The following is a 24,722-nucleotide window of genomic DNA, read 5'->3' on the forward strand; positions in this document are numbered from 1 at the left end:
ATTGTGTAAATTTGGTTTTGTCATGGAATATCTTGGTTTCTCCATCAATGTTAATTGAGAGTTTTGCTGGATACAGTAACCTGGGCTGGCATTTGTGTTCTCTTAGGGTCTGTATGACATCAGTCCAGGATCTTCTGGCCTTCATAGTTTCTGGCGAGAAGTCTGGTGTGATTCTGATAGGTCTCCCTTTATATGTTACTTGACCTTTTTCCCTTACTGCTTTTAATATTCTTTCTTTATTTTGTGCGTTTGGTGTTTTGACAATTATGTGACGGGTGGTGTTTCTTTTCTGGTCCAATCTATTTGGAGTTCTGTAGGCTTCTTGTATGTCTATGGGTATCTCTTTTTTTAGGTTAGGGAAGTTTTCTTCTATGATTTTGTTGAAGATATTTACTGGTCCTTTGAGCTGGGAGTCTTCACTCTCTTCTATACCTATTATCCTTAGGTTTGATCTTCTCATTGAGTCCTGGATTTCCTGTATGTTTTGGACCAGTAGCTTTTTCCGCTTTACATTATCTTTGACAGTTGAGTCAATGATTTCTATGGAATCTTCTGCTCCTGAGATTCTCTCTTCCATCTCTTGTATTCTGTTGGTGAGGCTTGTATCTACAGCTCCTTGTCTCTTCTTTTGGTTTTCTATATCCAGGGTTGTTTCCATGTGTTTTTTTCTTGATTGCTTCTATTTCCATTTTTAATTCCTTCAACTGTTTGATTGTGTTTTCCTGGAATTCTTTCAGGGATTTTTGCGATTCCTCTCTGTAGGCTTTTACTTATTTATTAATGTTTTCCTGTGCTTCCCTAAGTGTGTTCATGTCTTTCTTGAAGTCCTCCAGCATCATGATCAAATATGATTTTGTAACTAGATCTTGCTTTTCTGGTGTGTTTGGATATTCCATGTTTGTTTTGGTGGGAGAATTGGGCTCCGATGATGGCATGTAGTCTTGGTTTCTGTTGCTTGGGTTCCTGCGCTTGCCTCTCGCCATCAGATTATCTCTAGTGTTACTTTGTTCTGCTATTTCTGACAGTGGCTAGACTGTCCTATAAGCCTGTGTGACAGGAGTGCTGTAGACCTGTTTTCCTCTCTTTCAGTCAGTTATGGGGACAGAGTGTTCTGCTTTCTGGCGTGTAGTTTTTCCTCTCTACAGGTCTTCAGCTGTTCCTGTGGGCCTGTGTCTTGAGTTCACCAGGCAGCTTTCTTGCAGCAGAAAATTTGGTCTTACCTGTGGTCCCGAGGCTCAGGTTCGCTCGTGGGGTGCTGCCCACGGGCTCTCTGCAGCGGCAGCAACCAGGAAGACCTGTGCCGCCCCTTCCGGGAACTTCAGTGCACCAGGGTTCCAGATGGTCTTTGGCTTTTTCCTCTGGCGTCCGAGATGTGTGTGCAGGGAGCAGTCACTTCTGGTTTCCCAGGCTTGTCTGCCTCTCTGAAGGTTTAGCTCTCCCTCCCACGGGATTTGGGTGCAGAGAACTGTTTATCCGGTCTGTTTCTTTCAGGTTCCGGCGGTGTCTCAGGCACAGGGGTCCTGCCGCTCCTGGGCCCTTCCCCACGGGAGCCCAGAGGCCTTATACAGTTTCCTCTTGGGCCAGGGATGTGGGCAGGGGTGGGCAGAGTTGGTGGTCTCTTCCGCTCTGCAGCCTCAGGAGTGCCCACCTGACCAGGCGGTTGGGTCTCTCTCTCACCGGGTCTGGGAGCAGAGAGCTGCTGCGGGCCGGGATCCGCGGGTGTGGGACTTCCGGTAAACACAGAACGTGCCCGGTCCTAGAGAAATTCTGCTTTCCTGTGTCCCAAGCTCACCAGGCAGCTTTCTTGCAGCAGAAAATTTGGTCTTACCTGTGGTCCTGAGGCTCAGGTTCGCTCGTGGGGTGCTCCCCACGGGCTCTCTGCAGCGGCAGCAACCAGGAAGACCTGTGCCGCCCCTTCCGGGAGCTTCAGTGCACCAGGGTTCCAGATGGTCTTTGGCTTTTTCCTCTGGCGTCCGAGATGTGTGTGCAGGGAGCAGTCACTTCTGGTTTCTCAGGCTTGTCTGCCTCTCTGAAGGTTTAGCTCTCCCTCCCACGGGATTTGGGTGCAGAGAACTGTTTATCCGGTCTGTTTCTTTCAGGTTCCGGCGGTGTCTCAGGGACAGGGGTCCTGCCGCTCCTGGGCCCTCCCCCACGGGAGCCCAGAGGCCTTATACAGTTTCCTCTTGGGCCAGGGATGTGGGCAGGGGTGAGCAGAGTTGGTGGTCTCTTCCGCTCTGCAGCCTCAGGAGTGCCCACCTGACCAGGTGGTTGGGTCTCTCTCTCACCGGGTCTGGGAGCAGAGAGCTGCTGCCTAAAGGTATTTTCTATAATGTTCATATTAGTTAAAAAAAGAATAAGCCACTAAACATTAACAAGTTCAACTATGGGGTTGACATGTGCTAACATGTATGCATTGCATGTATAAAGAAAGAAGTCAAAAGTTGAGTAAGCACAAAGGAATTGAGGAGGTAATTTATGTTCCCACCCCACATTGTGTAGCTGCTCCCAGTACTGACACAGTCTAAATGACACAGGTGAATTTGTCTGGCGTGACATTCGGTGTTTTTCTCGGTTCTTTACTCTGATGCATTTCATAGCATTTACCACTACGTCGGGTTTCACCACACTCTCTTTCTGTCTTTGCCTTCAGATCTTCTCAATAATTAGCAGGTCCTGAGGGTTGTTATTATTCACTGGGAATATATGTCAAGGAATTGTTGATTATATAAATGAAGAATGACCTCCTTTAATACCAAATTGTTTAAAACCTAAGAAGGAAAATCTTAAGCTTTTAGATACTTGGTGATATTTATCTATCTCTATATCTATCTATATATGTGTGTGTTGTCACTGACAAAGTTATAATTATAATAAGTACATCATTTTATATAAATTTTAACCTTTGAATATTAGATATGTTATATAATATTATATATATGTATGTATGTATGTATGTATGAATGTATGTATGTATGTATATGCAATCCACAGATGAATAGTATCATCCTGGGAAGCTTTAGAGTCTGCAGCCAAGACTGAATCATAGAGCTACAGGGTTTAGAAGACTAATAAAGAAAGAACCTATTACTACATTCCCTAGAATGGGATACTACTGAGGAGAAACTTCCCAGAAGAGCCTGATGTATTCCAGATTGCCCTGAAATGACTTGACTCCCTTAGTCTTTGAAATACACCACAATTCTAGCACCATGAAAATCTTGCTACATTGTAAATAAGAATTTTTCATATATACAAAGTAAACCATATTAGTCCAACCCCTCCGCTTAATTGAATAACAAAACAACACCAAGTTCCCTATCTCATACTCATTGCAATAATAAATAAAATGATATTGGAATATATTTTAAAAAGACAACTTTTGCTCCAAAATGAATTTTTAATATTGATTAATGCATATTAAATATTCAAAGCAAAGTGTTTTACTGTGACATTTTCCTACATGCATATTTTATTTTTGACAGTTTTCACCACACTAGAACTATATCATACCCTCTTCCCTGCTCCCATGCCCCCCACTCCCCTAGTGCACCCCCTTACTTTCTTCCCTATTTGCAAGACCCTTTACTTCATGCCCTTCCATTTCTAGTACTGGCCTGTTACACATACAGCTTTATAGTGTACTTTGTTACCTAATATTCAAACAGTAAGATTTACCTAATATTCAAACAGTAAGATTTCAATTGAATCATGTACTTAATATAATTATGACGTCAAGGACATATGGTAGGATTATTATTATCTTTTTCTTTGTCAGGTATCAGGTTATTTTTTCCCAATTATTTTTTCTGTATAGCTTTTTTCTTTTTAATACTTTAAAATACATTTGATCAGTTTTTATGAGTATAGGTAAGGGGCTTCCATCCAATGTATAAAGAAATAAAAGTCCTAGCAGCAAAATACAGCATGCCAATGTTCCCAGAACTGTCCCAGTGTGAATTATTTATTCGCCACACGTAAAAGCATCACATCCTGCTGGTTTCTCTTGGATTTCCTTTCAGAGTGAATTGCAGTAGTTAATGATTTTTGGTTTTTATCTGGTTTGGTTGGTTTTCAGATACTTTGGGGGAAGGCCCCGGGAGGCAAAAGTTGTCCTATTGGTAGTAGATGACAAAACAGCCACTCAGAGGTGTTGAGAGTGATGAAATGTGTTTTGAGAGCTGACGTCACTAAGGCTAAATGCACATAGATTATACACGTGCGAGCAGAAGGCGTCCTGGAGATGAATCTCAGGCTAAGCTCATTCTCCACTGTACAGCTAAACCCTCAGCCCTCCTGACCACACTTTTAACCATTCCAGATTTCACAATCATCTTATTTTACACAGAGGAAATAAATACACATTGATACAAATTTCCAAGTCATTATTATGGATAATTTTAGAATGTCATTCGGTATTTTAAAAGAAAAAAAATAATCCTACCCTATTTACAGTTTCTGGATTCTTATCAGTTGGTTCCTCAGGAATTTTAACAAGGAATTTAGAAGTGTCAGCCAACTGAATGTGGGTTGGTAGTCTTCTGAGAGTGGGGACAAATGTGAAGATCAGAGGTTTGGCTTCAGAATCTCCAGGAGAGACCTATGAGATATGTAATAAATTAGACTGTCATCCTTGTCAAAGGTTTATCTTGACTTTATTCTCCATGTTCCATATTTATCTCATTCACTTTGATAAATTGCCTGCTGCTGTGTGATGACCTGTACTGATGCAAATAAAATTCACATAAGAATATCCATAGCACATGAGAACCCCCTTTAAAACTACCACAGCAGGCCAGGCAGGCCTCGAGTCCCAGTACTCAGAGGCAGAAGCACACGGATTACTATGAGTTCAAGGTCAGCCTGGTCTACAGAGGAAGCTCCAGTACAGCCAAGGCTACACAGAGGAACCCTATCTCAAGAAAACCAACAAACAAACAAACAAAATGACCATAGTGAGGAAAGCAGTCTGCCCTAGAGTTGTCCAGCTGTGTGTGTGTTGGGTGACAGAAGAGGATGGGGGAGAACAGGGTGAGCAGCACAAAGCAGCAGCCTGGAAAGCCATTCAGTCAAGGCTCACTGAGTCACTATTGTGTGAAGAGAGATCATTCTAACCACAGAACATGGTCTGCTTCAAATGTGACATCTATCCATTTAACCCCAAGGTAACAGGCTCAGAATATTGACTTAGGAATAACAGGTGTGCAAGAAAATTCCAATATGCATCATACCCATGCTAAGGTGTGGATCTAAAAGTGAAAGATACCTGTCAGAATAGCAGCACCTGCTCTAAAGGATGTGTATAGCAGAAACTTCTAGTATCTTTGGAAAGTCAGTTACGTCAAATGATGTTTGGCTGGGGCACACAGGTGAAACGATGTCTTGTTAAAGCAAACACATGAAAGAATGTTTTCCTGAGGCAGATACGGGTGAGAAGATGTTTTGCTGGAGCAGGCATGGGTGACAGGATGTTTTGACAAAGCAAACATGTGAAAGAACCAGGATGGAGGAGTATAAATATGACCCCATAAACAGTGGAAGACAAGCATTGAACATCGGTTTGATTTGCTCCACCTCGCTGTTCTCTAACCACACACATGTATTGGTCCACCTTACATAACTGAGCTCAACTTGTGATAACTCTGACAGTGAGAGAAACTCATCTAAGAACTGTTGGTGAGGTTCCTGTGGTAGCTTGCCGCTTCTGAAGCCTCACCTCAGGCCTGTTGGTGTTCTTGTCTAGTGTCTGCCTGCCTAGAGGACGGGTCTGCAGCTGCTAAGTCATGTGTGGTGTTTTCTATGACTGAACTGCTGCCAAAGAAGATTGAGCTTGCCCCGAAAGAACTATTGCCAAAAGGCAATAGTTTCCCACATATCGTAATAACTTTTTTCTTCCACTACTCTGTTGGGTAGTTGGATAGAGGAGAGCTTGAACCCTTATTAAAAGTAGGATGCAAAATATTTATGCCTACAGATGTGGCTTCTCATTTATTTATACTTAATTCATTTAGAAGTAGTTTCCTTAAAGTGCTTGCTTTTGCAGCCCAGGAGGACAGCTACAGTACTGAGGAGGAAAGAGTTGGCACACTACTTGCAAATAGAAGAGGATCTATACACAGAGCTAAAGGACCTGTGCTTCCAGGGCCCTGAATCCCATACCTTTCCCCACCCCTCACCTCAACATACGTCCTCCTCCATGCTCATCAGCCATGCTGTGAGGCCTCTACTACAGTTGGCACTCACTTGGGCACATTGCCTTACTCTTTGCTTATTCAACAAAGTCTAATAGATACTGGCAATTTAACAATGGAAAACATTTCTGCTGTCATGAATGTGTGAGCCAATGGCGAGAGGTAGTAATACATAAATATGCAAAATTTATAGAATTTCTATAAATACTATTAAGAGTTTCTATCAGGTTTTGTAGAAAGAAGACCATGCACAAAAATAATATAGACCTTTTAAATAAGTACAAAACCATTTAGCTAAATAACTACAGAAAATGAGAGTTCATTCACTGAAATAAGAAACTCAATATTTTGAAGTGGTTTGAGGATAGAGTTAAAAACCAGAGGGGATGAGAGAGGTCTCAGTGTCTAAGAACATACTCCTCTTGCAGAGATCTGAGTTAGGATTCCAGCTCTCAACAGCCTGGAACTCCAGGGGAACCAACACCCTCATCTAGACTCCAAGGTACCTATGTTCACACATACATAGAATACACAGGCACGGGGTTGGGGATTTAGCTCAGCGGTAGAGTGCTTGCCTAGGGAGCGCAAGGCCCTGGGTTTGGTCCTCAGCTCCGAAAAAAAAAAAAAAGAATACACAGGCACATAGACATATATACATAACCTAAATTATTTTTAAAATGAAGGACTAGAGGGGAAAATTGAAAGATGCTTGAGAACACCTAGAAGGAGCTACTCAATTGTAAGTTGGAAAGACTAGCAATCTAGCCAGCCCAGAGGAAAGCTAGACCTACGTTACCTTCTATGAGACCATGTGTTACACGGATATCATCATTTTCAGATGGAAAACAAGGTTCTATCTGAATTCACGCATGCATGAATTTTAACACGTTTTTATCACTAAATATTCATTTATTCTGAGGTCACCTACTTACAGCAGGCTTTTCTTCTATATAACTACAATGCCACTTTCATGCATCACATTCAAATTGTCCCCAGTACTCCAAACGATTTTGTAAGTTATCTTATTTCTTCGATGTTGATCCACATGTTATATCCTGACTTTAGAAGCTTTTACCTTTGTGAGAGGAGTAGTCTTGTCTTTTGTATTTGTTTTGAGCACAGTAACAACCTTAGGGCATCTATCTGTTGTGCATTAATGTGCTAAAATTTGTAATCTGGATCTAGTCGTGAAAGACCACTAAACACTTTTTGTAGTACATGAGAGTTAAAAAGAAAACTACCTAAGCACCTGAATCTTCCATAGTAACTGCATATGCTCTATTATGATCATCTTAAACGCCATATTTTACTCTAGAAAAGAGGTATTCCCACAAAAATAATAGTATAGAAGTTCTGTATGACTGTGGAGGTTGGGCTTTGACTTTGGGAAGATGATCTTAGAGGAAGGCACAAAACATGTGAAGGGCAAATAAATATGAAGTAAAGGAGGTCAGGGCTAGCTCTGTGCAAAGGGAAGCTATGCAGAGTGGAGTGACAGCAGAGATGGCAGGACCAAAGGACAGCATGATGGTACAAATATGAAAAAGTCGGGAAATGAGGTCCAGAATGTCTCTGGAACTGACAACATGGGCATTAGATTATTGATTAGAGATATTCTCTGTGAGTGCGAATCAAATAGAGAAAACTGGATATCCCTGTTAGACGTTCCCCATGTTCTTGAAAGATCTAAACTACTTGGCACTATTTATCATGTGATATAATGTTCTGGTAACTGATGCACACATGTGAATACAACATTTATTCTTTGGGGCATGTAAAGTATATGAATATACCCTTCTGATTCAGCTTTTACTTTTTAATAGGCTCTTCTTTGTCATTAGCCCTTTGCTCTTCCGTGATCCATACTGCACCAATCTTAATTGGAGTCAGAGCCCAGAGTTCTAGGCAGAACTCCAGGTAGAGATTCCCAAGAATCATTTTCCCCACCTTACTCTCTGCTGTCAGCTAACCTGACAACCATGGTGTAACTAATACCCTGAAACTCAAGAGTGGCTTCAGAACTGAAAAAGAAGAATCATTCAGCAGCTCCACAAGAAGATTAGGGTACCAGCAATGATCCAGATACACAGCAAAGAAGTAACCAGATATCAATACCAAGAAATACCATAGAATTTTTAACTCCAAATGCTTAGATACCAGAGCAAAAACATAAGATAAACAGCCAAGGCAATATGCCTCCTCCAGGATCCCACACCCCTGATGTAATGTACCAATGAAAGGGGAATTGAACTGAAGGATAAGACAAGAACTTCAAAATAGCAATTGTGAATATGTTAAAGGACTTTAAAGAGAATATGAAGGCTTGGGAATATAGACAAACAGTTGAATGAATAATAAAAGTGATTACAATATAAAAATAGAATTTAGCAAAGAAATATAATCACTAAAGAAAAGCAAAACTGAAATAAAACTTAAATGGGAAAGCTCAAGAAATCAAACAGTAAGTTCAAAGAAAAAGACTTATCAACAGATTAGGTGAAATAGAAGAGAGAATTTTAGGTTTTGAGGACAAGAAAAGGAAAAATGGATAGCTCCATCAAAAGAAGGTTAAATCAAGAAAAAAAAAGAAGAAAAGAAGTCTAGGTAAAAGAAAATTCTTTATGAAAAGATCAAATCTACAAACAATAGGGATGGATAAAGAAGAAACTAAGGTCAAAGGCAAAGAAATTATTTTTAAATATCATAGAAGAAAAATCCCCAAATCTAAAGAGATGTCTATCAAGGAGCAAGAGGTATATACAACATCAAAAAGTCAAGACAAGAAAAAAATCTTTGTGATGCATAATAATCAAAATATTAATTGTAAAGAACAAAAAAGAATATTAAAAGCTGCAGGAAAAAATACTAAGACATATAAAGGCAGGTATGTTAGAATAACAGCTGGCATATCAATGGAGACTCTGAAAGTGAAAATAACCTGGAAATTGCTCTACAAGCTCTGAAATGCCACAAATGCCAGCCAAACCGCTATATCCAGCAAAACTATTGGTCACAATCAAAGGAGAGAGAAAATATTTCATGATAAAATCAAAGCTAAGAAATTCCTTTTCGGCAATTTAACTCTACATGAGGCACTAGAAGGAAACTTCAGTCTGAGGAGAATGTTAACTATACTCAAGGAATAAATAATCCCAGAACACACAACCAAATGAGTTCAAAACAAAAACAAAAAATCCACAACAAAATAATAGGAATTAATAAACCTGATCAGAAATAATTCTCAGTATCAACCATCTCAATGCCTCAGTAAAAGAACACAAAATATCAGATTATATTGGAAAGCAAAATCCATCTGTTTACTTCTTCCAAGAAACACATCTCACCATTAAGGATAGACCTCACCTTGGGTAAAAGGATGGAAAAAGTTATTCTAAGCAGATGAATCCAAGATGAAATCAAATGTGGTTCTTTTAATATCTTACAAAATAGACATCAAACAAAGCTAATCAGAAGAGATAGGAAAGGACAATGCATACACATTAAAGGAAAAAATTAAATAAGAGATTAGGATAATTACAAGTAACTATGTACCAAATGCAAGGGCACCTAATTTCATAAAAGAAATACTACTACAGCTAAAATCACACTGACTCTAACACAGCGAGGCTAGATAGCTTCAACACCTAATTCTCACCAGTAAATAGGCTTTTCTTACTTCTTCGTTCCCGATCTTCCTTTTCCTTCTTCCCTTCATTCCTGACTTTCTTTTCTTTTCTTTCCTTTCCTTTTCTCTTTTTTTTTTGAGAGAAAGTTTATGAAATTGTGTGGGTAGAAATGGGAAATATCTTGAAAGAGTTGGAGAAGGGAAATAAAATGAACAAAGTATAAAAAAATAAAATAAATAAAAATTGAAACTTATTTGTCATCTCTTTACGATATCTGTGTCAGAGTTCACGAGCAGTAGCTCATCATCTGAAAGTAGCACTTCACGTTTTTTCCTTAGTAGGAAGAAAGGTTAGATCCCTTACTGGGCTGGGAAAGGCCATTAGGCTGATCAACAACACATAATGCTACGGACTTCCCAGGTTTTCCTAGGGAGGTTTTCTTACATAGTTAATCCTGTCAATGTCCTTCTGGGATGGAGAGTGATGTGGAGAGGGCTACCACTGAATACTCAGTAGTTAAGATTCATTGTCAGTTTGATTGGATCATGAAATCTCTTAGGAGACACACTATGGGTGGGACTATGGGAGTGCCTCCGGAAAGGCTTAACTGATAAAGGAAGAGGACCCACCTGAATGTGGGCAGCAAAGCCAATGGACTGGGGTTCCAGGTAAAACACAAGATAAAAGAAGCCATAGTGGCAGCATCCATCTTTCTGCTTCCTGACTGACAGACAGTACAGTTTAGCAGGCTGCTTCATACTCCAGCTGCCTTGCTTCTCTGAGCATGTTCAACGACACACTCAACCCATAAGCCAGAATAAACCATTCCACTCTTAGGTTGCTTTTGATGGGTCTTTGGCAACTACACTAGATAACTATCTATTTATTCTGTCTTCTCCTTTGGACAAAAATAGTCATTTGATAGTTATTAAGAAAGAAGGGATGATATGTTGACCTCACTTCCAGGTGCTTAGTCTTACCCTCATTTTCCCATGAAATGACTTGGTCTCCCTGAAGATTATCCAAAGGAAATTAAATAGTTTTTTATATGAAAGATTTCAGTATAGCCCACGGGTACAAAAACCCATCGATCCTCAATAAACTGCAAGTAGCCATACCGTCTAAAGCATATACAGTGATCAAAACTTACTTCCCCAAATGCCTTGCACAAGTGTCCAATTAAACTTGTTTTAAATCCCTAAAGTACAAAATTCTATTAGTGAATCTTTACACCTATAGTCCTTTTAAAATTTGGTAGCTATAATTTCAGTGCACAAAACAAAACATAAAAAGGCAGCCAGTACATGGGTGAACAAGATGTGCTCTTATCATAGTAAGATGGAGATTCTTAAACATGAACACAGGATGAGAAAGACAGCCACTGAGCAAAAGCAAGGTAGTTGCCTTCAACTTTATGGTTACCTCCATGCCCTAAGTGAAATATCTACATCAATGTGGGGAAGCAATTCTACTTCCTTATTTTAGTTGAGCAAATACTATATGATATATGATATATATTGTATGTAATCTAAAATCTAAAGAACTTAAAGGCTTACCTTCCTGAGTTACTACTAAGTAGAAATAAATTCAGAAGTTAATTCCTGTCCATATATGCACATTGCCAGAATCTCAGGAAAAGGGCAGCCCTTTGATGTTAACTTTCAAGAAAGCACTACAAAGTCAGCACCAAGCTCTTTCACCATATTTATCTAGCACCTGTGTTGTGTCTTAGCAGAAATCTAAAGTTCACTTGAAAGGACCTTTTGGTGGAACAGGGTTTGAAGCTACACTAACCACACCACGGAATATTCTAAAGAACTATGTTAGCCAGGAGACTGATAAATCCCTTGTTCTGAAAAAAGAAAAGCAGAAGAAGAAAGCCATTTACCATTTGCTGCACACTGTGTAGCAGATCTAACGGAGCCCCAAAATGAATCGCTATGGTGACAAAAAAAAAATCATTTTCCAACAAAGCAGAAGCGAATGGGAGTTAACAGCATTCGCTTCTTAATTGGCAATTAACACTTTCAGCTGCCAATGCCACTTAAATGTCTGATCTTGGGAAACTATTTTAATAACAGAAATAAGAACTAAATGGATTAAAATAGTATCCAAAATTTGACTTGAGATACCCCAAATTTATAAGACTGACCCCCTTCTCACCGCACAGGCTATAATGTGAGCGATGTTTTCACCAATGCCTCACGGGCTGTGCGCTCCTTTGCTCAGCTTCAGGTTGTGTGCTTTTGTTTCTTCTCTTTCCCTAAAAGTGCCCCCCACACACCACCATGTTGACACCCGCAGCACAGAGGGCCACCAGCCTCTTACTAAGACAAGCCACAACGAGAATTCTAACATTAACTCTGCGCCAAGCACAATCCTTGGCATTTTCTCTGCCCAACAAGCAGTTTTGTCTTTATCGGTTGCCCGTTTCTCTAACTATAGATAACATCTCATTTCGACAACACAGACAAATTTATCAGCACCCGGGTAGCTCGCCCTCACACCCTCCGGCATATACCAGAACATGGTGCCTTTAAAAGTTACTGACAGCATTAAGCAAAGACTTCTTTTTACCTTGGGTGTGGTCTCAATGCTCCCCGCTAAGACGCAGGAGGTCATTTGGAAGTAATTGTTCCTGCAGTCACTCAGAAGCCCCTGTTCTGAAAGCAAACCAATGACTGAGGTGGGAAGAGAGCCTGTTACTAAAACAACACAGGCACACGCACTGCACGCACACACACACACACACACACACACACACACACATGCACCCACATGCATATGCTCGCGAATGCACGCACGCGCGCACACACACACACACACACACACACACACACTCACTCACTCACTCACAGGTTGGGGGGAAGGAGGAATCTAAAAGAAGACAGAGCAGATGCTTCTCCGAGTTGAATATTTTTCAGCTCCAAAGGATTTTGTTTTGACAATTTTACTTTTGGAACTTCACGAGGGGTCACACTGACTGCTAAAATGGGATCAGTGAAAGTGAAAAATTGCTACCTCTATGTGTTTGCCCTCTTTTCCTTTCAGGCTTGCAGTCCAATTATGTATTCTGTGAAAGGAAGGGAGAAGCCAGATTGGACAGCAATGAGAAGCTGATTGAAGGGCCCCAGCATCTGCCAGTTTCAGTGATTAGTTGACCACGCTCACAGAGAACATTTAGAGGCACAAACACATGCAAACACAGTGTCTAAATAAAGAACTGGAAAACACAGTGATCATTTCGGGAAGCCAATCATTTCAATGACAAGTCCTTGGCATGTGAACGGCAGTCTGTGATACAGGGGCATCCGAGTGACTCAAATTCTGCTGTTGTATAAAAGTTGCTCTCAAAAAAGATTGTTAGCAAATAGCTGTCAAAACAAAATCCCCTTCTGCTGCTGTGTCTGGAAGACAGTGACTGTCCTGCCCACCTGTGAACGAGTCACAAATATTTCTCCTGAGATGGACTGTGGTCATCAGCTTTCAGTGTTTCTATTCTCTAAGCATTGATTATTTTTTTTTACAAACCTATATTATCTATAGTTGTGCATAAGCACTGGAAGACATAGTGTGGAGGGAGCTGAATGCTATGCGAAACGAAGGCTTTATTTCACGTACAGTTACAGCATTTAATGTTTTCAACATTGTCAAGAGCCTGAACGTAGGGCAACCATGAACTCAATAATGACTCAAAGTGATTCTACTAAGAAGCAGGGAAACTATTGCCAATAACACTTGACCTAGGAAAGGGCCAAACCTCTAAACGTACCTGCTGTTATGTCACTAAAACACATTCTTCTGACATAGGAGGTAATGTGTATCCAATGCCAAAACCTTTCATTCTTGCCGAGAATATAGATAAATCTGTCACATAAATAACAGAGATACAAAGAGAGGAAGGTTCTAAGAAGAACGCCCATCCTATCGTTCTTGAATGTCACCGCGCACTTCACCATCTGCAGCACCTTTAGAAATGTAGTTTCTGCCTGAGGGGTCCAGCAGTGGATTCACCACGCCTGCATTCTCAGTGAGCTCCTGGGTTGTATCCTGTTGCTGGTATGTTGCTCTCCTGCTTCACTTCTCTGTTGCTCTGCTAAGCATCATGGGCAAAAGCAACTTGAAGATGAAGAAGGTTATTTGGCTTGCACATCCCAATCACAGTCCACCACTGAGGGACCTCAAGGCAGGCATCATGGCGGAGCACTGCTTACTGACCTGCTTCCAGGATCACATGCAACTAACTTTCTTATACCTCCCAGGACCTGCCCAGGGATGACACCCCTCCCAGTGGGCTGGACCTTCTCATATCAATACACAATCAAAAAATGCCATACAGACCTATCTGCAGGATAATATAATGGAAACACTTCTCCAATTGAAATTTGTCTCTTCCCTGGTGATTTCAGTTTGTGTCAAGTTGATGAAAGCCAAACAGTACAGTGGTGTTCTCCTGGCAGTTCTTAGAGCCACAAGATCACAGACGCTGTGCCGTGAAATAATTGCAAGAATTTGGCTACCCTTGGAATGGGGAAGCCAAATTGGACAGCAATGTCCTGTTGGGTCTAAAAGAGCTTATCTAGCCAGCAGAAAAGATTTAGGGGAGCCCTCGTTAGATCAGTAAGAGAAGTGAGTGGCGGGAATAGACAAGCACAAGTCAGAAGATTGGCTGGAAGAACTGAGCTCTTCTGAATGTCTACCCTGTGTATGTGAGTAAGTAAGGCACTGCTGTGTAGAATCTTACAGTAAGATTCAGTTTAGGAAGCCCATGTATCCGTTGTATGTTACTTTTCATGACTTTGTGGTACTTTAACCTTATAAATAACATTAGAGAGAATAAAGGCTCATAAGATCAGAAAAGTAGGTCAAATCTAGATTATCAAAGACTTTGAATCAAGGCATTTTAACTTTATGCAGCATTCGATAAGGATTCAGAGATGGATATGTGTACTTCTGTGTGATGAACAAAACCTCAAAGAGTATCTGCCATCAAGCCTTAAGCACGTGCGTCTCTGAAGTCTATCTAGTCTGTGGATCCTGGGCCAGTGATGTACAGTGTTTTGTCAATGACTCCATTTGTTCTAAAAGAATTTGACAACTCCATTGCTCTTGTCCTGTATGTCACCGTGCTTTCCCCCTCTGGTCTTTTCTTGTGGCCATTCTCTTCTCCAAACATAAAGCAAGGAGAGCAATTTAACAGGAATTTGGAAAAGGAAACATTTTAGCCTCTGTCTTTAGCTGTATCCAAAGCTTTTCTTGAAGCGCTTTGTAGCATTAGAAACAGCTAACCTGTCAACTGGTGATTTTTGTCTATCTTTTAGCAATTTTTCTCTTGTAATTTTCATTTACTGTTTCATTAAAAATAATCGTTGCTGTTACAACTATTTCGGTGACAGAAGTCATAATTTTTACCTAAAATAAAAACTTAAAAGTCATGCACCGCAGCAACATTTGTCAGCCATCTGGTTAGTTATACTTATAGCTGCAAAGAGCACAGGAGTCTAGAATAATTTCTAAAGAAACCATTCTCACTTGGCCAGCAAATGATGATGGTCCCTGAGTTTTAAAAAAAATATATAACCATTCTTCCACTGTGGGACATCTGATTTGTTTCCAGCTTCTGGCTATCACAGATAAGGCTGCTATGAACATAGTAGAGCATGTGCCCCTGTGGTATGATAGAACATCTTTTGGGTATATGTCCAAGAGGGAGATAACTGGGTCTTCAGGTAGATCTATTTCTAATTTTCTGAGGAGCCTACAGATTAATTTCCAGAGTGGTTGTGCCAGTTTGCAATCCCACCAGCAATGGAGGAGTGTTCCTCTCTCTCCACATTCTCTCCAACACGTGCTGTCGCCTGAGTTTTGTTTTGTTTTGTTTTGTTTTGTTTTTGATCTTAGCCATTTAGATTGGTGTGAGGTGGAATCTCAGGATCATTTTGTTCGATTTTCCCTGATCACTAAGGACTTCGAACATTTCTTTAAGTGTTTCTTGGCCATTCGAGATTCCTCCATGGTGAATTTTCTGTTTAACTCAATGGAATACTATTCAGCTATTAAGAATGAGGACATCAAGGGTTTTGTAGGCAAATGGATAGAACTAGAAAATATCATCCTGAGTGAGGTAACTCAGACTCAAAAAGACATGCATGGTATGTTCTCACTAATAAGCGAATATTAGCCAAAAAAAGTACAGAATATCCAGGATACAATCCACAGAACTCAAGAAGGTTAAGAAGCTGAAGAGCCCAAGGGAAGGGCCCGTGTCAATTCCACTTGGGAGGGAAAAGAAAGCAATCATGGGAGGCAGAGGGAAGGAGATACCTAGGTGGGAAAAGGAATGGAGAGGGGAACAGGGGAGCATGATCAGGTATTGGGGGAGAGGAGAGAAGCCCTGAGGACAAGCAGAATGAGTGGAAATATGCAACCTGGGGTTGGTTGGGGGGACCCTTTAGAAAGTACCAGAGACCTGGAAGTCCAGAGACTCTCAGGACTCAAAGGGTGCGACCTTAGATGGAATTCCCAACAGAGGGGAGAGGGAACTTGTAGAGTCCAACTCCAGTAGAAAGAGCATCAAGTGGAGGGATGGAGTTGCCATCCCACAGTCAAAAACTCTGACCCAGAACGGTTCCTGTCTAAAAGAACTGTGGGGACAAAAAGGGAGAAGAGCCTGAGGGAAAGGGGGTCCAGTGACAGCCCCAAGAGCTAAAGAGGAAGTTCCAAGGCCTGACTCGATTAGTGAGGGTACGGTGTGCTTACAGGAGCCTATTAGTATGGCTGCCCTCCGAGAGGCCCAACAAGCAGCTGACTGAGACAGAAGCAGATACTTACACTAAACCCATGGACTGAAGTTGGGGATACCTGTGGTTTAATTAGGGAAAGACTGGAAGAAGCTGAGGAAGAAGGCAACCCCATAGGAAGACCATCAGTCTCAACTAACCTGGAACCCTGAGATCTCTCAGAAACTGAGCCACCAATCAGGCAGCATACGCTAGCTGGTACGAGGCTCCCTACACATATACAGCAGAGGACTACCTGGTCTGGCCTCAGTGAGAAACGATGCACCTAACCCTCGAGAGACTTGAGGCCCCAGAGAGTGGGGAAGGTGCCCACTCTCTTGATGGAGGGTGTTGGGTGGGGGAGAGGGGGAAGAGGACATCCTCTTGGAGACAGAGGAGTGGAGGAATGGGATGAGGAACTGTGGAAGGACAAACTGGGAGGGTGGGTAATGATTGGACTGTAAAAAAATAAAAGTAATTAAAACACAAACAAAAAACAAAAACAAATGCAAGAAAAAGCCCTCTAGTTCCTAATATTATGATTTACGTGAGTAGAGGAGGGTGGTAGAGTGTCTCCTGTGGTTATAATTGTTTTTCCCTCCATCAAGAAGGACCACCTAGGATCTTTCCAGGGACCTTAAGCAGCTTATAAACATTCTTTTCCATTGATCTCTCTCCTACCAAGGAACACAAACTAGTCTAGTGGACAATCTTTCTCCAAAAGAAAGTATGGTGCATTAAAGCTCACAACGGGCAACTTCAATTCCAAACTCTCTTTAGCATCTAGCACTGTTGATGGCTGAAACCGACCTCATTTACCTTTCTTACTAAAGAAATAGTAATGCAATTCCTCTGACCTGAAAGCCTTAAGATACTGCTTTTAAAATAAATCATAGAGAAGTAATAATCTCTCTTTCTGATATAAGAATTGAGTTTGACAAAAATAGTAGATGAGCCCACTAAAACTTTGGCAAGACACTTACGACTTAACAGACTCACCTGCCAAGGACACTCTGTGCTTGGTCACATGCACATAGTAGCACCCCTATTCACTTACCTTCATAAACATCTGGTGAAGGACCTGTGCTGTTCTACACGCTGGGAGACATAACCCCTACTGTCAGCCTGGCATATAGTCTCGGTAAGGAGATGCCTTCACAAGGTGTGAAGGAAAGGGAAACAAGTGTGAGGAGATGAATGGAGGCTGTGTGGGAAACTGCTCTCAGACTGTACCTGGCAAAGAATCACTCTTGGGCTTTGCACTCTCTGGTCCTGTTCCTAGAGACCAACTAGGATTCAGTTATGATTCTGTTTCCATCCTGGATGACCTTGCCTCTCTACTGATGAGAAATGCCAACAGTATGGATTCTTCTCTCCTGGGGTGACAGTTGTTTCTAAATGATCCAAATCAGGATTATCCAAATCTACATGTACACAAAGTTCAAACAACGTCTAATGTCATCTCAACAGTCTGGCAGGGTCCGCTAAGACACAAGCTTAACTTTGTGCAGATTGAGCAATGGGCTGCACCTGTGTTTACCATTACTGCTATGGCTTCTCTTCCCCTTGTAGTCTCCTCATGGTTAAAAATATATTACTGTGCTTCCTTAATTAAAGTGTAACAGGAATTTCTATGAACTGATTAAAATCTAAGACCAAAGTTTTTTATGCAATTGGATATTCAGATGAAATAACTATGACCTATCCACAGAAAAATTTGAAAGAGGACCCCAGACAATGGCAAAAAGCCAATTCTACATCAGAGCATGTTGTGCGCTCGCTCTCTCTCTCTCTCTCTCTCTCTCTCTCTCTCTCTCTCTCTCTCTCTCTGCCAAATCATTCATCAGTATGGTTTCCGACAGCCAAGATTGTCCTCTGACCTCACACATATACCACATACCACAGTACATGTATGTGTACACACTCACACTCAGAACCATACACACACACACACACACACACACACACACACACACACACACATACACAAGGAGAGCAAGGAAAAAAAGAAGGGAGAGATTTTTCATGTAGTAGGGTGGATGCTTAAGATGCTATATCATCTGCTTGGAATCCTTTCCATAAGCTTCTCCCGGGATACTTCTCTCTGATTAGCTTTCCAGAACTCCGATCGTGAGGCAGATATTTTATGTTATGTCATGAGAGTAGCAATTTCTGACACAGGTCACTCTTCATAACACATTACCTTCTGGCTTCCCTGACAGCACAGGTCTCGAGGAGCCTCCTGCCGTGCATACACTCCCTTCCTTCCTTGGATTTCTAGGTAGCACTTGTTGCCCCGCCTTTATAGTGGACAGCAAATTCTTTAGCATCTGGCTCCCCAGTTGGAATATCCTCACAGAGACAATGGAAATTTCTTGCTATTGTTCCATGAATACCTCTAGCACCTACAATAGTGCATGTCATTCCCAAAGGCCAGCACGTGTTTATTAACTAAAGGAGTGAGGGTGGAGGTTCCTTCAAGAATCTTAGTGTCTGCAGGATAACAGGAGTTAATCGCTGTATTGTTTTTTTTTCTTTCACGTTGAAGATATAATACAAAAGAATAACCTATGTCAAATGCCAAAGCTTTGGATGTTTTAAGAACACAGGAGAAGAATCAGCATGAAAGTGGTGTGTGGGGGAGCCTCAGGGCATGAAGAGAGGTGAGGAAATCTCCCCTGCTCAGAATCAGACCTCACTGGCAGTTTTGCTTTGACACGCTGGCCAACTCCAACACTCACCCAGAGACTAGATCTCACTCTACATATAAAACATAGACATGCCCCTTAGTGAGCTTTATGAGGCTGCTCCTGGGATTCAGTGTTTCATCTGTTGTGATTCTCGCAAAGAATCAAGAGAATTATGTTCACGAGACAAGAAAGAAAAATGAGCCCCAGAAGATTCAAGGCCTCGCTGACCAGCACCCGGTGTGAGGATTTACACGAGCACCTGCCTGCCAGAAGCTGGCGTCAGGCTGCCTTTCTTTTGTTCCCCATTCCTAAAGTTTATCTTAGACATGCTCATTTACCAAACAGTAATAAGGAAGGTGGCAGAATATGATAAATTACAGAACCGTAGCCCGTGAGGACTTTGTTTTGAACATGGTTCCTACCCAGGAGAATTGAGCGCAAGTGAACATTTTTCTTAAGCCTTGGTAGTCAAAGTCTAACTATCAGCTCGTACAACTATTCGTAGATGTTACACTTAGTGTCTGTGTGTTTAACCCTAGCTGTGAAAAACATTCATGTCTTGAAGCACAGCTTTAAAGTAGAGAAGGGCTCGCCCAAGGATAAAACTTCACGAGCTTTGGTAAGAATTCCAAAATTTATGGCTATCTATGTAGGACCAAAATTCATAGCAAGTAATATTTATCTTAAAAGATATCTAATGTAGAGCTGGAGAGATGGCTCAGAAGTTAGAAGCACTGGCTGATCTTTCAGAGGGCTCAATTCCCAGCACCCAGCTCATGACTATCTATAACATGAGTTTTAATGACTCTGACACCCTTTTCTGGACTCAGAGGGCACCATACATGCACATGATACATAGACATACATACAGGCAAAACATCTTTGCACATAAAATAAAAATAAATCTAAGGTAATATATGATCTCTATGTTTGATTTCATTGATTTATTATCTGTGCTGATGGAAATGATGTTCAGAATGAGGCCCAAATTCAAATCAATCTATTATTAACTAATGTCTTGCAAGAGTACAATTGAAATGACATTTAAGCCCCTAGTAGATATTTTACAAACAGAGAAAGTCCAATCAATACTATTCTCTTTCTTTGAAGGCTAGAATAAACACATGGGGTTTAGCAAAAAACCTCCAATTAATATAAACAGCACGTTTCTATGTTTATTGTGTATATCATTTCCCTCTCTCTGCCCTTACTGTTTTACTCCGGTATTCAGTGTTTCATCTGTTGTGATTCTCGCAAAGAATCAAGAGAATTATGTTCACGAGACAAGAAAGAAAAATGAGCCCCGGAAGATTCAAGGCCTCGCTGACCAGCACCCAGTGTGAGGATTTACACGGGCGCTGTAGACAAGCAGAGTCTGAGGATCACCATGTACACTGAAGTCTTGTTTTGTATGAAGGTATATGCATCAGTAACAATTTGGCAGGGTGCGTGAGAACGCACAGGGGAATCAAGTCACACTAGGATGGTCTTGGCTTTTGGTTTTACTAAACGCAGCTGTGTCTGTGTGTCTTCTATCCATGGCTAACCAGCATGTTCTCACAGCCTGAGAAGCATTCTGGAATTTAAAAAAAAAAAGAAAAGAAAAGAAAAGGGAAAAAAGCCCAGCGGTCTTCCACAGAGACAGAGTTAAGGATGACTCTTTTGATACCCGTGCTTAGTAGATGTTGTTTGCTGCTGCAGGGCTACATTGCATTTCCCCCTCCAAAAGTAAGAAATACAGGTACTGTGTGTATCTCACAAGTTAGGCGTAATTTAACCCTCCTCTGTCACTCTCTTTTCTCTCACCAAGTCATGTTAAGTGATAGAAATTTGCCTAAGTATAATCGGAAACAGATTGTATCTCAAAGGTGAGATAGCAAGACATTAAACAGAAGAGGACACGAGAAAATGTTTTTCTTATTTTATCAAGGTATATAATGAAATAATACAACACTATGTAAGAAGGAGCTCCAAGCTAACAGAATAACATTGTTTGAAGGCATTTTGCACAATACATCAACCTGGCCCACGGGTTAAAACCAAGTTATTAAAAATTGATGAATGGCTCCTTCATTTTCAAAAGCAAACCAAGTTAACTGACTCTTAGGGCTTCTATGGTAATTAAATAAAAATAGACATAGGGTATTCCCAACATGAGCCTCATTCGGTAAGCACTCAGCTAACACTGCTGCTGTAGCAATGTAATATAGTTTCCCAATCAACTAACAATTTAACACTGAGAGCCCAATCAAAGACAGTATACATATCTATAACATAATCAAAACACTGGTATCAAATATATTCCAAAATACTTTTCTTTAAAAATCACTATTTTGATTTCTCTTTATTTCCCAATCAATCTCTATTTATTTTTCTTGCTTCGATATTATCTTTGCCTTTATAGGTCTCTGTATAAACAGACTTTATTCCCACTTACATCTCCATTAATTGGTAAGGCAGCAAATAAATCAATTATCTTCCAGTCTTCTGAGTTTAACTACTGCCAAATTCTAAACACACAGTTTTTAAAAGAAACCTTAGCTTTTGAGGCTTTTTAAGAATTCAATCACATTATTTTATTAGAAATATCTTCAAAGTTCATGATAGAAATATTTTAAAAGTCTCTTACCAGTCTTTCAAAAGTATATTGTGGTGTTAATCTTGCTGTCTGAGAAGGGCTAGGGACACAGGGCAGCAATCTGTAAGTCTTAGATTCCAATAGCTACCATTGCTGTATCATGCCCCGATATATACACATGGTGGGTTTCTCGGGTCAGCATGACTGTGTAGGAGATGGGTGAGCTTTTAAATATGTGAAAATAAGTTTTAGAGGTCCTAATGGCATTCATTGGAGCAATCTGTAGGCATAAAGGAATTCAAGACACAAAAGAGCACTGTTGGAGTGCAGAGTTGATAAAATGTTTTGTTCTAAAGATAAAATGCCTCCTTTATTTCCAGAGACATTTACTGTGATCCAGAATGCATCACTTGAGTTGTCTTAATAAACTTACTTGTAAAATTGTAATGTTTTCCAATTTTTTTCAAATTTCACTTAATTTATTTTTAAAATTTTGGCTATGTATAGCCTTGAAAGATGATACAGTAAAACAGATCAAAATTTATTCCTCCTTAAAACATTTTATTTATCATTAAATATACTTAGTATTTCCTATGAAAATGTACCCAATATCATTGTGTGGGTGAAAGATCTCTGGGCTTTTTCCGTTTCCCTTTAAAAAGTAAAATCTTTGGTTGACTCCAGCTCATTGATAGTCTATGTGCCTCATTAGACACTGAGATCGACAAGCTACACCAAATAAGGAAAGTCAAGAAGAGAAATTAACAAATACTTTCATTATCATAGAATCATAAGCAAGAACTCAGCAGTCAACTCTGTTTCTGAAGAGCAGTATGACCTTGGACAGGTTACACAAAGATGGTCAAAGCCGTGATGCCAAAAGGACCGTGCAGATGCAACCAAGCTCATGGGACATCGCCTGGCTACAGCGTTCCCTTCTTATTCTCTCTTCTGTTGGCTGCTGTTAGCATCAAAGTTGCCATACACATTACAATGGATCATCTTATCCCACTGTCCACACTCTAAAGATGATCAGCACAGGACCTCCTACGACTCAAACCATTGGCTTTTCATGCTTTTGAAAAATTCTGTGCTGTAGATATTTCAACCCCTTTATGCTAAAAATCATTCCCCTGGACTGGACTGACATTTCCTCCTTGGTTTTCTTTTAGTGATCTTTCTGGGCGCCTTCCTCCTAGAGACAACGCTGACACGACACGACACCTACCTGCTCGATGCTTTGAAGTTCTTTCTCCCTTGACTTTGTGTGCTCTTCTGTGGTTCCAACACTCAGAAGAGTTGACTGAGTCTCACAATCCACCCTGACTTCCATATATGCCCTGACCTGAGCTCTAGCATTTCCTTTTCAGCTGTGGATCTTCCTAGGAAGACCACCATACAAGAGAAAGCCAGACAGGCATGAGTTTTCCAGGTGAGCATGATATTTATGGCCCTGATCAATTTTCTTCACTTTCTAAAACCTCCATTCCTTTATCTGTTATAATAGGTCATTCATTAAAATGACCTCAGAGGCTCTGTCAAATGCAATAACAGAGAAAATGGCAGAGTGCCTGGTACATGGAAAAAAATGTTATACATGTTAGGGCATTAATAATGATCTCTCATGGGAAATATAGAAGATAAATTTTGACATTTAACACAGATAATTTCTCTGTAGTTTCCAGGAAGAGGTACTTGACACCTTCCGATCTAAAACACCCTATTTTAACTTTGATGTTTTTGTCATATGAAACAATAGATTACATTTCAGGTGCAATTTAAAAACATTTTTAAAAGATGTTAAATGTCACTGCCTCATTCAAGATTATATCCTGCAGCCGCCCCAATGAGGGGCCTATAGTCAAGTTACAACCACTGAGCCCTAATAGAAGCAAGCTTCTTTAAGATGACATGGCATGCACATCTTTATCTGACCCTGCATCCTGGCATCTGAAACTTAATTGTGATGGCTAGAAGTCCAACAGCCTTGGTAGATCCTAAGGATGTGGCTTTGTTCTAGAGAGGACAGGCTGGTGATGAATAAAATGGAAAGGAAAAAGTCACAAACAATCTCAGAACTGATGAGGCTATAATGTTAATTGCTTATGTGGAGAAGTCAGTCATTTCCTGTTGTTTCCTCTCTTGTCTACAGCCATAGCTGATGAGAAGTTAGCTAACAATCATATGATCTCTAACTCTTGCCTACCGTGCAGTCTCGGGTCTAGCCAGAATCATCTTCTCATAGCTTCACCGTGTTCTTTCTCTTTATGCTCAGTCTGCTTTGTTGTCTTGTCACTTCTAACACTTTCCTGTCTTATTCTACCAAAAAAAGTTATATAAGTGTGTGGGGGCTGCTCAGAGTTTGAAACTGATTAAACATCTTCCTTTCACGTGAATACAGTGTAGCCTGTGTATTCTGCCAAGTCTCACCAAAAATCCACAGAAGAACATCCCATCTCTTGAATTGCTCAATTATCAAGGGGTACAAAAAGCAACTCCCAACACGTTTGTGATGCGTTTGATGTAAGATGATGCCCATAATGCTAGAAGCTTGTGGCAGAGAGTTGTCCACTTTATGGGAAACAAGAAACACAAAATGAACCTGGGAAAGATCTAGGCTCCGGAGACTCTCTCCTTTTCATCATCTCCAGTAATGCCATTATATCAAGAGCCCATCAATAGATAATCTATTTATTAGGCAAGAGCCCTCGTAATCTAACCCTCTCTTCGAGTTCCTTCATAGACATATTCCCAGGACCCTAAAGATCCACTTCGCTAATCCCCTAGGGGTCCTCAATCCAATTGAGTAGATAGTTAAGACTAGCCATCACAGAAACAAAGTAGGACAAAGGAAAAAAGGG

At 40.7% G+C, this 24,722-nt stretch overlaps 1 protein-coding gene across 22 annotated transcripts in view; it reads right to left on the reverse strand.

The window, feature by feature from the left end:
* Mlip (muscular LMNA-interacting protein) overlaps positions 1-24,722 on the reverse strand; it is a 269,627-nt gene that overhangs the window by 143,906 nt on the left and 100,999 nt on the right. For 5 of the 22 annotated variants that reach the window (XM_039082515.2, XM_039082514.2, XM_063266136.1 and 2 more), the window contains one exon: positions 4,442-4,597. The exons of 2 other annotated variants lie outside the window; for them this stretch is intronic. In XM_039082515.2, coding sequence (XP_038938443.1) covers positions 4,442-4,597 — 156 coding nt within the window. Of the gene's footprint in view, positions 1-4,441; positions 4,598-12,391; positions 12,478-21,912; positions 22,276-24,722 lie in introns of those variants that run through there. 15 more of the 22 variants (XM_039082529.1, XM_039082523.1, NM_001399373.1 and 12 more) reach the window with 13 other exon arrangements.

This window comes from Rattus norvegicus, chromosome 8 (genome assembly GCF_036323735.1).
Source record: "Rattus norvegicus strain BN/NHsdMcwi chromosome 8, GRCr8, whole genome shotgun sequence".
Classification (NCBI taxonomy): Eukaryota; Metazoa; Chordata; class Mammalia; order Rodentia; family Muridae; genus Rattus; species Rattus norvegicus.